This window comes from Lepidochelys olivacea, assembly GCF_965140295.1.
Source record: "Lepidochelys olivacea isolate rLepOli2 genome assembly, chromosome: 6".
In the NCBI taxonomy this organism is placed as follows: domain Eukaryota; kingdom Metazoa; phylum Chordata; order Testudines; family Cheloniidae; genus Lepidochelys; species Lepidochelys olivacea.
The window spans coordinates 79408860-79425216 of NC_140416.1; the positions used below are offsets into that span (position 1 = coordinate 79408860).

The 16357-nt window shown below is 40.7% G+C and overlaps 1 protein-coding gene across 7 annotated transcripts in view; it reads left to right on the forward strand.

Annotated features, from left to right (window-relative positions):
* AP4S1 (adaptor related protein complex 4 subunit sigma 1) overlaps positions 1-16357 on the forward strand; it is a 37154-nt gene that overhangs the window by 10634 nt on the left and 10163 nt on the right. For 2 of the 7 annotated variants that reach the window (XM_084630146.1, XM_084630145.1), the window contains exons 2-7: positions 2793-2865; positions 4957-5155; positions 8332-8418; positions 8877-9107; positions 10565-10633; positions 14161-14184. In XM_084630146.1, coding sequence (XP_084486272.1) covers positions 5018-5155; positions 8332-8418; positions 8877-9107; positions 10565-10633; positions 14161-14184 — 549 coding nt within the window. In that variant the 5' untranslated portion in view covers positions 2793-2865; positions 4957-5017. Of the gene's footprint in view, positions 1-2792; positions 2866-4956; positions 5156-8331; positions 8419-8876; positions 9108-10564; positions 10634-11747; positions 11835-13156; positions 13618-14067; positions 14185-16357 lie in introns of those variants that run through there. The other 5 variants (XM_084630148.1, XM_084630147.1, XM_084630149.1 and 2 more) reach the window with 5 other exon arrangements.

Genomic DNA, 16357 nt, shown 5'->3' on the forward strand with positions numbered 1-16357 from the left:
GGGTTAGGAAGCGGGCTTCAATTCCAAACTTTACCAGAGTTCTGTGATTTTGGGGCAAATTACTTAATCTGTCCGGATTTAGCTCCCGGGCTATAAAAAGGGAGTTAATACTTTACACAGGGACGTGGTGAACTAATTAATGTTTATGGGGTAGCTAGATACTATGATGATGGGAACCATATAAAGTACTATAGATACTGATAGATTCACAGTACCAGTAACATTGTCCTTTTCTGTGGACTATAGTCATTTTCCATTTTTATTTTGGATTAACAAGGATAAGGATGGTGATTGTCACGTGGTCTCAGTCAATATCGAAGTATTGAAATCATGACCCAGTTTTGCAATCTTTACTCACAATGAGTAGCACTATGCGTGTAGTCATAGATTTAAATGGGATTATTCACAAGTGAGCACTACTCAGAGGGAGTAATGGTTGCATAACCGGTACCTAAATTTGTAATCAGTATTGTCTTTAAGATTGACAGAGGTTCCTGCTGAGGCCTCATCAGAATAACTGATGTATCTATGGGTAACTTCAAATACTGTATTCCAGGGAATTTCTGGTGTAATCTGAAAAATAAGAGACACACAGCAGCAGCGTTATAGGCGTGGCTCAATGAGCATTTCAGTTATACACTGTGGAAGGTATTGTCTGGCTATAGAGCCTGTCTGTGCAATGCAAACAGGACCTGTAAAAGCCCCTTAGCCATCTAGGGTAGAGTTTCTCCCTCCTGCTGTAGGCAACATGGAGGTCAGATGTAAGTGGCCTGTAGTGGGTTAGTGACGGTCCCTCCTCCTCCAGTTCAGTGGGAGGCCACTCTGCCTCATTACCCTCTGGAGCGCCACCACCATCAGGATTAGGCTTTTAGGCAGGGCAGGCCCAACTAAGAGTTTTAAGGCTCAGGCCCTCAGGGAGGGCAGCCAACTGACACAGGCTTCTTGGCCTAAGTGGGGAGGCTGCCACCCCAAGGGTGGGGTTGGCAGCATGGGGGGTAGAGGACCCAGGCCCACCCTACTCCACCAGTCCCAGCCCAGGGCCCTAACAGTGGCAGTGTTCCACCAGTGGGTCAGCAAGTAGCCAACCAAAACACGCTGACATAGATTCGGGCAACCGCCCAATAAGACTAAAAAGTCTAGTTCCCTGGGCTACTTCCTGTGATCCCCTTGCTGGGTACCTGCACTCTACAGGCGTCCGCCGACTCCTCGGGATAGGCGGCAAGCGGTAGACTTGGCAGCTCTTCACTTGGGTCAGTCTCCTCCAGGGGCAGGGCATGGTGCTGCACGGGTTCAGCTCCGGGGAGCTGCAGTAGCCTGGAGACATCTGTTCCTTTCCCTGGCTCAGACTGAACTGGGTTAGAGGTTAGAAACTCTGCCTTTTATACCTCCTGTCCCACCCATTGGCTTCTGGCGGGAGGGGCAAGCCTGGCCTAGCTTTACCCACCAGGGATCACAGAGTGACTCCTCCCAGCTCCAGCTCAGTGGGAGGCCACTCCGCCTCACTACATGGCCCTTTGTAGACCCCCTTGCAATTCCTGACATCAGAAATGGGAGGCACAGAACAGAATCTCAGCCTATGTCTTTCAAAGGCCAGGAACCTGTATGTGTTAATATTCCCCTCTTGGCTCAAAGTTGGCAAGCAAATGTTTAATCAAGAAGCCCATCTTTTAAATATGTGATCAAAAAGCTGGTGGTAACCATCAGCTTAATTTTATTTGATCTACTGTGTGTATTATTAGTTCTGTTAGACTGTGGAATAGTGTTCAAATGAAAGTAATGCTGTGAGTACTGGCACGTGAAACTTAAACAGGACTGGACAAAAAGAAAAACTGTATACTATTGGGAACAATCTTGCATTAGTATACAGCAGCATGAACAAGCTTATTATTATTTCTAGCGCAGCACCTAAAGAACCCAATCAAGGCCCCATTGTCCAGGCAACATAGATGGCCTTTGCTCTAGAGCAGGGGTGGTCAACCTGAGCCTGAGAAGAAGCCAGAATCTACCAGTGTACATTGTCAAAGAGCCACAGTAATACATCAGCAGCCTCCCATCAGCTCCCCCACCCTCCTTCCAGTGCGTACCATCCACCAACTGCCCCAGGCACACTGGAAAGTTGGCGCCTGTAGCTCCAGCCCCGGAGTCGGTGCCAATACAAGGAGCCGCATATTAACTTCTGAAGAGCCGCATGCGGCTCCGGGGCCACAGGTTGGCCACCGCTGCTCTAGAGAACTCAATCTAAGAACCTAGTTCCATGTTTGATTTTTATGGGCTGTATGCTCCCCTCTGTAGTAAAAAGGCTCAGAAAGGGCTGAGATCCACACAAATATACTACAAAAATAGCTGAATAGGTTAATACATAAAATGCTACTTAGTCATGACGAAAAAAATGTTTATTGCCGGAAACACCTACTGAAGAGATGCAAAAAATGGGGATGAAATATTTGAGAAGATGGAGAGCCCTGCACTATTACACATATGGCAGCATCTGCGGGAGTGGCTACAATGAATGGAAGTTCAGCTAATTGTTTCCAAGTTCTTTGCAGTCTGAGATAGCACCCGCTCATCTTCAGCATTTGCAAATGGTCAAAGTATGCTGAAATATCTATTGAAAAGGTAGTATTGTGTGGATTTTTGCTGATGGCATGTTAATGCTGCTTAAAGCTGTTCTGATTTATTCTGTTTTCTGAATTGCTTCCCTTTCAACTTTCTGTATTAATGTACGTTGTTTTTCCAGGATAGCATGTGTTGTATTAGGGTTTTCCCCTGACTTCTCTCTGACTTTTCCTTAGGCCACACCTCCTTGCTGGAATTTGCAGATCTTATGGAACCATTTTTTGATGATACAGCTTAGTAAAGCACCAGGTAGGCAGCATGACTTGTGGGTTAGAATTTCGAGACAGCTTTTGCAGCAAGTGGCTGCACTTTTAACACACGAACCACAGGAGCATACAGGCCAGTAAGTCCAAACAGCTAGAGAAAGACAGATGGAAAACATTACTGCGGCTGGTTTCTGGTATTTAAATCTTATTTAAGATTAAATAAGATTTAAATACCAGAAACCAGCATTAATCTTATATATTGGTAGGATACTGACTGTGCGAATTGCTGATTCAAAGTATCCATATTGGTTAGGATGCTCGCAGAAAAATGTGCAAGTAGTCTTGTTTTCAAGGGGAAATTGTCCATTGCAGTCCACAGAACTCTTAATGGGAAATCAACTATTTATTATTGCTAAAGTGGGTCTCTGTTGTATATTTTGCACTCACATTTGCATGGAAAAATGGAAGTTGTGCTGGGGGAATGAGAGCAGAATATGCTTTAGACATTTGCACTGTGTATATGGGGCCAATTTCGAGCACTAAACTTCCACTTAAGCAGATGTATATGGAAACTAAAAAAGTAAGGTAAATATGTGAATATGCTCTGGCCAACTGCAAACATCCCTGGAGATTAATCCACAAGAGTAATCTTCATGTGTGCACATTTTAAAAGATACTTTTTGAGAACCATTCTGGTAGTGTGGGTCCCAGCCCAGCAGTGGGTAACAGGAAGTTTCTAGATGGACTGCAATGGCCAGGACCAGATTAATCCATATCTGGGCCCTGGCCTTTGCAAACATACTCTTCCCAGCCCAGTGCAGAGTTGAGGCCCTTGCAGAGGAGGGCAAAGAGGAAGGAGTAGAGTTGTTAGAGCAAGGTCACCCTGCAATGGCAGCTGCTGTCCCACAGGTCTGGGCCCAGCTCCCCATTCCGGCATTGCGAACTGGTGCACAGAGGCTCAGCGCCATGTTGCTCAGCGCAATGCCACTCACTTAGGTTTGGTTCAGCTGCCCCTCTGTCATGATGGAGGGGCGGCCGGACCTGACCTGAATGGGACTTCAACCCCATGCACCAGGTCACAATGCTTAGAGCAGGGCCCAGCCATGCAGGACAGGAGCCCTCACTGTGGGGTGAGTACAGGGCAGACTCACTCTCCAACCACCCCCACCAGGGCCAGGCCAGGATTAGGGTTGTGATAGTCGGGGCAGACTGGTGCATATACGTAATGGCAAATCATAAAAACAGAAAAACGCAGTTGGTAGGTTGTCTTAGTAAAATGTTTGGGAAGCACTGCACTACCAGACCACCGGGCCAATGAGGTGAAAGGTGGCTACACCCTTGTCACGTAGGCCCCCCTTTCTCAATATCTACAATCTTTTTTGTAGGTTTAGAGAAGTCCAAGATCAGGGGAACAATCTGTTCTGTGCTTTCCTGTGACCCAAGGTTGTTCCTGCAAACACATAGACATAATTACTAGCCAGAATTCGACCCTTGAAACCCATTGTGCACACTGGAGAGGAAAATGTTGCCCTACATTTACAGTTTCTAATGGAATTAAAATCCTTTAACATTCATATGCTGATTTCTGCCAGTGTGGAATAGCACCTATGTATATGGTTAATGCTTTTAAGAGAGAATACCCTGAAGTAAGTAGTGTTTACTAAGCGTTTACAAGGAAATTTGGTTGGAGAGAAGGCACAGCATATCAGTTAACTGCACAAATACTAAACTCAGACTAATTCTACACCATGCTCAACAAGTTTAACACCGATATTAACATACTGATTCTCACACTAAGTTATGTTATCCCATTTGAAGTCTCTTCCTTACTAGTAAAATGATGATACTTGCCCTTACAGCAAGAATCTGAAAATATTTAGGTTGCTATCTTTGGTGTTATTGCACAGAAGAAGATTCTTGGTCGGGCTTCGGCTCAGTCAGCACTTTCATACAATAGTGAGTTCAAATTAAAAACACCAACAATATTAGGAAAGACAATGGGCTTGATTTTCTTCTTGCTTACATCAGTTGTACACTGACATCAGACCCAGTGAATACAAAATTCAACACCAACTACATGCTTCTTCAAAGTGTTTTATGACTCCCATGTATTTTTTGTTGTTGTTTTCTTCAGAAATACAGTTCCTGCTTACCTACCTCCTGTAACAGAGACTATTTCTGAGCCAAACAGAAAAATGATAAAGTTTTTTCTCATGGTGAACAAACAAGGTCAAACAAGACTCTCCAGGTATTACGAACATGTGGAAATTCATAAGCGGACAATGCTGGAAGCTGAAGTAATCAAAAATTGCCTCTCTCGTTCAAAAGAGCAAGTATGTTTTTTGTTCTGATCTAGCCATTTTATTTGAAATGGAACCAAGAAAAGAATATTACACAGTGAACTACACTCAAGAAATATTATAATGTTTTGTGTTAGGTTTTGCTGCCAAGGTATTTCTTGACATGAAAGTTCATATGTAAATCTATTTTCTTTTTCACTACAGTTGGTCTATTATAAATGTAGTGCAGGTTCTCTCAGGAAAATCCATTTTTTCCCCAAACATGCTATAGCAATTGACATATGCATGCTATTGCTAACTAAGAGGAACAAAACTTGTGCTTCTCTTTAATGCTAACACTGCTCTGTGTTCCTGAAATTGCCAATATTTTGTCCATGCAACCTTCCTCAAGGTCAGATAATGTGCCATATTCTAGATGAACTACTACGGAATTCTGTCCTGATTTGGTATATGGTTTCTAAGTTATCCAACTCCAGAGCTGATGAGTGAAAGCACAATTGTTTTTTCTGATAGAACTTGAATTACTTTGGGGGATTTTTTTTTTAATGTCTTCTATTTTACCTGATACAAAAGTCCCTCTTTTTACACAGATTTTAGAGAATTCTAGACATGCTGTACAAGGATATGGTACCTGAAGTTTAGAGGGCTCATCAACTCATGTATGAGCCAATATTCCTAACCATGTATCAATATATGATAGTGACACAGGTACCTGTACCTTTGTTAGCTCTGTATTGGTTTATTCCTATACATTTTACATTCTGCTGCATGTGAAAACCATTCAAAGGCTTCAACCAGTGTAGAATCTGTCTGCCCGCTCACCACAGTGGTGCTTCTCTCAGGGAGATCCTTACACGTATTCTCTGCAGCCTGCACTAGCTCTCTGTTGTTTTTGGGTGCAAGTCAAGGTGTTAGTTCTGATGTGTAAAGCACTAAATAGTCTGGATGGAATCCTGGCCCTATTGAAGCAATGGGAGTTTTGCCATTGAGTTCAATAGAGCTCAGATTTCACTCATTTAGCCCTGGTTACCTCATAGTCCATGTCTCTCATCATATGATATTGCAGTAACTGAGACCAGCTGAAGTGCTTTAACCTACTAGTACGCCTAGTTAAACTGGGAATGGGCTCGAGGCAGTGCCTTTCCAGAGGCTGGTGCTCAGCTCTGGAATTCACTTCCCTATTTGGTCAAGTGCGTTGACTTTAGGGTGTTCTTCTCTTCTCCCAACTTTTAAGGGAAGGTGAGTTGAAGGAGAAAGTTATTACGCCTGATTGTCTGGGAGAATGTTATTGTTGATTTTAGTGGGACTAATTGCATAGAATAGTACTATTCAATGTACATAAGATAACAGACTATGGCTGTTTGGGATTTGTGAATTTTCCTTTCCCACGGATGTTCTATTGCCTCAGAAGCAACATCTCACATGGTTTTTGGGTATAATATACAAGATTGAAAATAAGTGTCAACCAGCTGGTGGCAAAGTGACCAAGATAGCATGTGTATTAGTTCTATGACAGTAATAGAGAGTTATTTATTTCTCCTGTGTTAGAAGTTGTCTAACTTCTTTTCTGACCAAAAAAAAGTAAAATGTAAATAATTAACAACAGAAGAGCCGTACATATCCATTGTATGTCATTATTCTATTTGTATCTATGCAGGGGCTAAAAGTAAGTGGTTATTGTATACTGCATAGGCAAGTGTTTTTCAGGTTGGAAACCTGGTTTTCTTACAGAGGATTCCACCTCTTCCTAGGGAGGCTGAAAATTCCAGAGCAAAGGAGAAGAGGAATATATTTTTCTCCTTTTCCTAGTTATTTTTACTGGACCTAGCACATTGACCTTTATATAATAGATATAAACTATCACAGCTCTGCCAAGCAGTAATGGATGCAGTCATGCCAGCCCTAAGGATTCAAAAATCATGAGTCAGACCCTTTAAATCATAAGATTGTTTTTTAAAATCTCATGATTTTGAAGACAAACTTTTGGTCTTATTTCCTTTCTGGTTTTTGAGCATTTGAGTTTCATGTTTTCAGACTTCCATCTGCAGCCACAAAGATTATAAACATATCTTTTAATTTTTTTAATGAAAACTGGGATACTCATGTAATTACATGGCTCCAGGAGTTGGGTCTTTAAGAAAAACACCAAATATTTCAATACTCAATAAAATTGCAAGATTTGACAATTCTGCACAGATGTCAGGTCTTCGCAGCTCAGTTTCCCACTGGGGGAGAAATCAATTACATGGAATGTGGGTATATTTTTACTGCAACTTGTGTACAGAGTGTAAAATAAACCAATCCCAGGACAGAAGTGGCCAGACAGCACACAGGAAATCCCATCTTTCCAGAATCTCAGCAAAGACACCATTGCCCAGTTCCCAGGAAGTAATTTTGCCTCAATAATATACTCTAATTAGAGCGATTAAGGTTGAGAGCAAACTCTGCTGCTGTTCGCAACCGCTCCCCTAAAATAATCAGAAAACTAACAACAATACAGCCTTTTTTTAAAAAAAGATTTAACAGTGCTCACATTTGAAGAAAAAGGATCTTGTGACACTATGTGTAACAGCATCATCTGGTGACTCATGCCATAACAATATAGATTATGAAATAGATGTTTATGTTTTCTGGTTTTTCCTCCCACAAGTCTAAGGATAGATAGCAAGAAGTGGAAACCCATTGCCCTCATATCATCTATAATATAGGTATAATTTTCTACCTGACAATTGTGTCCTGTCATCTTCTAAAATGTTTTTGTTTGGAGAGGTAAGGGAAGACAAGAGGGATGCCCAACGGATCTGCTGTGTAATCTTGAGCAAATCATTTTACCTCTGTGTGCCTCAAGTTTTTCATCTGTGAAGTGTGAATAAAACTCTCCTTGATGTAAAGTGCTTTGAGATCCACAGATGAAAAGCCCTATCTACTAACTTAATATTTTATTAATTTCCTTTACCTCCGGAGGGAGATTGTGGGGTGAAGACTGAGACACTCTTTGTACTTTGTGGACCTGATTTTTCTGTCCTTTACACCAGTGTAAGTCAGGAGTAACTGTTAAAAGTTAACAAGTTACACTCATGAAACTTCTGTAAATGAGAGACGGGGCCCTATGTGTGTAAACTACAGTATATATAATAAGCATGTTGTGTATAGTAATAAATTAGGTCTAATGTGGCAGTTACTGTTTAACCATTTGCATTTTTATCTAGTGCTCTTTCATTGAATATAAGGATTTTAAGCTGGTGTACCGACAATATGCAGCCCTTTTTATAGTGGTTGGAATCAGTGAAACAGAGGTAAGAGATTACATTTTTTCACAGACTAAATGTAAAGAGAAATGTGGATTTAAATTAATCTTTGAATATGCCTCTGTAGGCAGTCGTGGCCATCCCTCCACATCCACCTCTGCGGAGGGCCGACTCCTTGCAGTCTGGTCTGCTAGAGGGAATTAGCGGTACTCCCCCAAATTGACGTGTTGGGCTGACCTTTTATACTTCCTCTTCCTGTCCTGCCCCCCTCTGCTTCCAACCTGCAGGGCGTGGTCCTGGCTCCACCCACCAGGCTGCTTGTGACGTTCCCTCCACCACTGAGGGAGGCCACACCTCCTCACTACAGCCTCCAATTCCATCTTCTTTCCCCAATGCAGTTTCACAATTTCAAGGTGTTGTTCTGAAAGCACCCTTATTTCTATCAGATAAAAAGTGGTATGGAGGGAAAGAAAGAAGTAGTATCTTTGGACTTCATACTATTTCAGCACGTGCAGTTTCCCAATGAGTCTGCTACTAATAGTATCTTGCAAACTGATACTTGGTGGATGGAGTTGCGGTTTTTCAACAGATATCAGCATCATTACAGCCAAGTCAAATGCCTGGTCTATGGTGCTGTCCCAACTGCTCATTGTGCTAGATGTCACTGGTCAGGACAACTGGGTCCAGAAAAGCAAGCAGCTGCCATTCTGACAGGCTATGCCGACGTAGTGTTCTTGGTGAGCAAAAGAAGTGCTGTGATTGATATTTACTATTATTTTAGGAAAACAATTAAATCATGTGCTTACGTCCATTTCTGATGAGAGCAACACTTAAGCACATGCTTACCTTTAATTTTCAGTGGGAATTAAGCACATGTTTAAGTGCTGGCCTGAATAACTTTGATTTCCCAAACTGGAGACATAGTCAATAAAACCAAGTAGGATACTTCCCAATCTGTCCCTAACTCTTGTAACTTGGTATTTTTCTTTCAAGTCATCTTAAACAAAAATCAGCCAGTTACAGGATTATGGCCAGATTTGAAAGTACCTACTCGATTTTGTACTAAATTCTTACACAAGGCAAAAAAACTCTCAGCAAAATTTCAGATTTGGCCCCTTGAGTAAAAACTGCATTGGCTCACAATAGGGTTTTTTGGTGTGTGTGGGGGGGGGAGGGGGGGGGAGAGGTTGGGGGTGTTTTTTGGTTTGTTTTTTGGAGGCAAGGTGATTTGCCACTTGTGAGCCATTTTGGCCAATTCAAGACCTAGAATCTGTTCTCAAGGAAGTTCTGGTAGCCAGGCCTATGAACTCTCACAATGAGTGTGTCTGCACAAGGATTATTTTGCTAAAATTTTCCCCCAAGTATAGACAGAGCTCCAGGTGATATGTCACCTAACCTGGCTCAGTGCAGGCCAATATGTCATAGCGCTTAAAACACCCGCAGCTGATGGTTCTTTTTGTAAACCGGCCCTCCCAGTGGTTGAGCTGAATCAGCGTGAACAACAATCATAAATTTTAGCAAGTTTCCCAGTTCAGAGAAGACCAGTGTGATTGTGCACAGTGGAAGTAATGGAAATACTTGTACTTTACTGTTGAGTGGGATAGCGAGGAGAAAGAGATGGCTAAGATCTTTTGCTGGCTATAGGGAAGTCTTGTCTACACTGCTAAGTTTAGTGCCCATTTTCCAGTTCCACCAGTGTTGGCAATGGTGTCATTGCTAATGTACACCAGATTTGAGCATTTAGCAGTGTTTTTTATGTAATAGTCTACACTTTGGTATTTCATGACATTGTCCTGACAATGCCTGAGTCCACTCTACATTAGTGTTCATGCTGTTTCAGCAGCACTAGGTCTGTAAGCTGAATACAAAAGCTTGTAATATTGCCATGGCCACATGCCAAGGAGGATAGTGGCTGCTCATTGCTGTAATGACTTCTTCTAGGTCAGCCGTAGAGTTGTACTGGCGTACACCTTAAGCAGGTTGTTCGGCTTTGATATAGAACATAATAATGATCTATGTACGTTTCTACAGGTACTACTAAGAGAGGCTAAGCTTACATACTTATTTGTGCTACTCACTATTTATTTTCTACTTGATTTCAAAGAAGCATGCATCTCATATTAAAATAAAATGTGAATGAGTAGCATATCTTCTATCAATTTAATATTTTACTTGCTTTCAATTTATATTTCAGAACGAGATGGCTGTATATGAACTAATTCATAATTTTGTGGAGGTTTTGGACAGATATTTCAGCAGAGTGGTGAGTGAGACACGGAATCCATTGTAAAACATTTCCTTTCTTTGAAAGCCTTTGTGAACAGATTGTTCAGAGACAACAAATGAAAGAGGGGGTGGGAATCTTTGTTTATAAAAATGTAAAATGTGGAAAGTTTTGGTGTGACTGTGACAACTGTAACAAGGCAGCATCAGGAAGTTTTTTATTTTGTAACATACAATAATATAAGTATATATGGCTTATCAACTATTAGACATTGAATGCAAAAATATTTATGCTAGGAAACAGTCTTTTTGTATGTTTATCCACCAAATGGTACTTCAGGAACCTACATGCTTCCCACTCTGAATGGCCCTATCTACACTAGCCTTGAAACTGGTCTTTTCTATATTAGATTTATTTCTCTTAAAATTTCCCACCATTGCCACCCACAGATAAGCTGCAATGGTGCTAGAAGTGGAGAAAGCACTGATGTACCCGGTCACTCAGAGCAGGGTTGGACAAAGCACTGATTGGCAGTTGGTGTTTCAATCTATACTGGCACTCCCACTATTGCCACCAGGGGTAGCAATGCAGAAGTGGGAATTTTTAAGAGAAAAGGTATTGCATAGGTACAGTCAAGTTCTGCTGTGGTTCCGGTTTGGCCACCCAGTGTAATTACAGACTAAAACGCATGTTTTACATAGTTCTGACACTGTTTGGTCCTGTCCATACAGGATGGACAAATCATGTTAGAAACAAATGTAGATGAAGATGTATTTTAACAGTTTCAACATGGTTTTTTAGTTGGGTTGGATATCCTACCCTTTCCCCAGCATGAGTGGGTCAAAGGCTCTATGTAAGGGTGGTGTCAACATTGCAAAAAAGTGTTAATAGAATAATAGAATATTAGGGTTGAAAGAGAGCTCAGGAGATCATCTAGTCCAATCCCCTGCTCAAAGTGTTAACATGGATGAGCTAAGGGTAGTAAAGACATGGCAACTCATCTTTGAAGCTCAAGTTCAGCCTCAGGCTGCCATATATATTTGAACTTGAGCTGCTAAATAGAGTTAAAAACTGAGTTGCCATGACTTCACTGCTATTTTAACCTTTTAGCTAACACAGATTAGCTGCCTTTTTTTTTTTTTTTGCATTGTAGACATACCCTAAAAGTGATCCTTCCTCTGGCAAAAGAGGGCTGGGTGCAATTCCTCCTTGAGTCCATCGACTCCATGGTGTGCCATCGGTAACTGTACATACTAAAGATCAGTGTACCCTCCCAGGTTTATAACTTTGATTTCCCAATAATAATGCAAACATTTTCTACAGCAGACCTAGGCCAGCAGAGCTGATCGTAAAGTTACTCCATGTGTGAATTTGTTGATGCAGAAGATAATCTTGCCTGAATCTATCACCTTTACAGTATGGGTCAAATGGGGTTAGAAGTAAAATTCCCAACTAACCATGCTCAGGCTAATAGAAAATTGGCCACTACAGTGTGCCCCAGTTCTCTAATGCATGGAGGTTGGAAATTCATTGCTATAATTGCAGTCACAACCTTAACACTCATGACATGAATGGAATTTGACTTCTCATGTGTAGCAGAATTTACTAGCATTTTATTTGTCTAATTGATCTAAGTCTGCTGCCAGCCTTTTCCCAAGTTTTAATGTTTTCAGCTGTGAATGAAAGTAGAGGCAGTATTAACATAGTAAAAGTCTGTCTGCCTTAGCACAAATATTCTCTAGTACCTTGTGAATCTACCACATTTAATGGATGCTGCACATCCGTTTCTTGTACATGTATATAGGCTAAAAGCTGACAATTATTAGCAATTTACTGATTACATCATGCTACAGAACCTGGCATTACTCAAAGCAGTTGGGCTTTAAAATTTGGAGAACTAAAAAGAGGGGTGGGTTGGAGAAATCACATACCATAGTTCTGTTTTTAATAGCATATAACGCGTATAATAAATAGCAGGCCACTGAATAACAGGCCTATAATTCCAGCTAGAGGTTCTGGTGGAACCCCAGAGCCAAGGGAATAAATCTGTACTGTACTAAATTATGCTGAGTTTCTAGTAGCCGAGGGGTAGCCGTGTTAGTCTGTATCCACAAAAACAACACGGAGTCTGGTGGCACCTTAAAAACTAACAGATTTATTTGGGCATAAGCTTTCGTGGGTAAAAAAACCCCCACTTCTTCTAGTCTTTAAGGTGCCACCAGACTTAGGGTGACCAGATGTCCCAATTTTATATGGACAGTCCCGATTTTGGGGGCTTTTTCTTATATAGGCACCTATTGCCACTCCCATCCTGAATTTTTACACTTTCTATCTGGTCACCCTAACCAGACTCCTCATTGTTTACATAATTCTCACAGAACTCTAAGTTGTGATGATAACACAAAGAGAAAAACAAAGCAAAAAAAGCAGTGGGAAAGAAAATAACATCTGTCTTGCTCTAGAGGGACATTTTGTCATCTTTATATTTTTAGGTTTGTGAGTTTTAAACATTCTTGCATGTGCTATTTTTTTATCTCATGGAATTTCCATTCTTAAATTTAGATATCAGATCTTATGCTGCTGTACCAGAGAAAACATTCACAGAATCAGGAGCAGGTTTTCAAAGCTACCTATGGGATTTGACTCTGGGACTCTCCTTGATTTTGATGGTAGCTACACAAATATAACCAGGCACACTGTTTGGAATATGTGCCTCTTGGTGCCCAGTGACGTTTTTAAAAAAAAAAAAAATCTTAAGTATAAATTGAATTGATCATTCACCTGAAGTTTGCTTATTGTGATATACAAAAACTTTATAAATGGGGATGTTGAACTCGTTCAGTGGAGAGGGCTGAATTATGGTTTTCTTTAGGGTCCATAAACCAGAGTTACGAGTTTCTGCCATATGATATCTGCAGTCCACAGCAACACTTTCACTATGTCAGTGGACTTTTGCATAAAAATCGAGGGTAGAATATTGGACCCAGAACCAGGGATAAGGAAGCCCAGTGCAACTTCATCTCCCTTCCAGGAAGTTCCACCTGTGTCTGGCAGAATTTTAATCCCTGAGAAACAAGGAGGGAACAGATGACACCGTAGAGCTCCACTGCTTGGAACAGAGCATTTTGCTGGGACTCAGGAGCACAGCTGCATCCACATCCCTAAGCTCAGTTATTGTCTCAGGCTGTCTTTCTTAAGACTCAGTAAAATAGCACTGCATTGTGCCAGATGTTCAGAAAGTTTTATTGCTTGGCAAACCTAATTCTTTGAAGTTTAATTTTTCAATAAAAAATTAAATTCTTTAGAATCTTAACTTGTCATGAAGGCTAGGATAATAAATCACAAGCACTTAGATCCCACATTAATGAGCATGATGTCACTGAGCACGGACCTGCACAAACCACCACAGAAAATCAAGCTGTCTTGGAATTTTATATCTGTGCTCTGACAGGCCTTTCCTTTTTCATCCAAAGGAGAAGTGGTATGTAATGTGTAATGACGGTGAGGTAAATGATAATTCACCTTATCTGACTAAAACTGATACCCACCTATCTTTTTTCTTCCAGAGTGAATTAGATGTATCCTTTCCAGTATCACCACCAATCCATTTGTCATTTTCTGTATGCCTGTTCTTACTGCCTTCTAGTACTACTTGGCAGACAATCAAGATAAAGCAGTACCATGTTATGATTTAACAAACGAATATTGCAGTTAGAGTAAGTAGCACACTCCTGGGGTCCAGCAGCAAAGGCGGCAGCTGCTAATGAGGAACCTTCTATTTAAAATCTCAGTAGCAATATAAAGACAATACTGGTGTGGAGCAATTTTTTTCTGAAGGTAACTTGTTAAATGAGATGCAGGGCTTAGTTACCAAGAACAACTGTATAATCATGTTTGGATACAGAGAAGGGAGACGGGTTATTTTTGGTTTGCTTTTTTGTTTCACTATTTTTTATCAATTTAACTTTCTTTGTTATTGGCAAGGTATTTATCACCATAGTGCCTTCGGCCACATTAGAAAAAGGTTACCACTATTACAGGATTAAACATAGACGATGATCCTGCTTCTATAGAAGTCAGTGGGAGTTTTGCTGTTGCCATCAATGGGAACAGGAGTATGCCCTTGATGGGGAATCTTGGGTATCGATCATGACAGCAGCAATGATTGAAATGACATGGTCTTTGCACACACTTAACCACCCTCCACTCAACTACTCAGAATGTTACTTAGATGCCTTATTCAAGGAGTAATATATAGCTAAAATATAGAAACATTTTTGTTATGTTATTTTTTGTTATTTTTCTTACACTTCTTTACTAAGGCAGCAAAAGGCATCATATATAGTTTTTTCCTAAAACTTCTTAAAAGCATGTCCATCTACACATAAGCTAGGGAACTTCACTGGAACTCTCTGGTTCATCTAGTAGCATTAAAAAAAATAGTACACTGTCTGTGTTGCATTCATGGAACATAAATTAACACCAGGAAAGTTCCCCCAAATTGAAACCAAAGACTGGTGGATGAAATATCTGCCTTATGGGATCCTGTTTTCATAAGGGGAGTCTTGAGGTCCACAGACAATTGTGCACTTACATTTTTGTATGTACTTAAACATGTGCTTATTTAAGTACTTTGCTGAGGAGAGGTGGACTTAATTATGTGTATAAGTGCTTTGAGTTGGGGACTAAGCGTACAATTTGGGTAATTATACGTACAAATGGCTACTTATGCCCCAATATGGCTATATTTTGTATATGTATTTATCCAAATTTGAACATGAAATCATTTAGGTGGTGCCATCCCTGTGAATACTAAGTGCCTTTTGTCAGAATTTTCACACTGAGGAATTTTCTGACTAATGCATGGATAAGATTAATCAGATTTTTACACACACACACTCTCTCTCTCTCTCTCTCTCTCTCTGTTGGCACAGTTAGTAGCTGAGAGATTGGCACCTGGCAACCTGCTGCATGCATTACTTAACAGGGTGTGTGATTACACAGTTTAGGGGAACTCTGGTGTAAACTGAAGATGATTTTCAATACTGGTTCAGTGTGCTGAGATCCTGTGCTAGCCCTTTAACCCATTTCACCTCTCTCAGAGACCCCATGAGAAAATCATTTTCAGCAATGAGTCAAATCTCCAATTGTAAACCAGCCTAATAGACTTGCCTGTAAATTTGAAGAGGGGTTTATGGAATTTAGGGAGCATATAAATTATCTTATTTGATAATATTAAGAAAAGGTTCTCAAATCTTGCTAGTACAACTATACTAGGCCAAATTCAAAGTCTGGTGTATCTCCACTGATGTATTAGGCCTCTTATCTTTAATTTTGTAGTACACCAGTACACTCTTTTTGGAGGGGAGCAGTTTTATTTTAAAACATTTTCCCTACAAGCTAAAAAATTCCTGTCTCATTTAGAGAAAGGAAGAACCTTTGTGGGCTAGAGTGTATAGAAAACACTAGAAGCCAATTCCTCAGTATGCTGAGTGAAGTGTGAACATGTGCCTATATAAGTGGTGGTGGTGGTGATGGTGATGTGAACCATTCAGATTAGCATTTATTTTTTATAGCAATTTAAATAGCAGATAAATAGAGAACAGTGTAACATTTGGACTACACGTGTCTTAGTTGTTATTGCAGCGCAAACTATTCCATCAAAATGCCATTTGTAGCATGTAAAATAACAGTCACGGCCTGGGAACAAATCATTTCTGTTGCCAAGTAGCCTGAGCTGACTCCAGTTTTATTCAAAATATC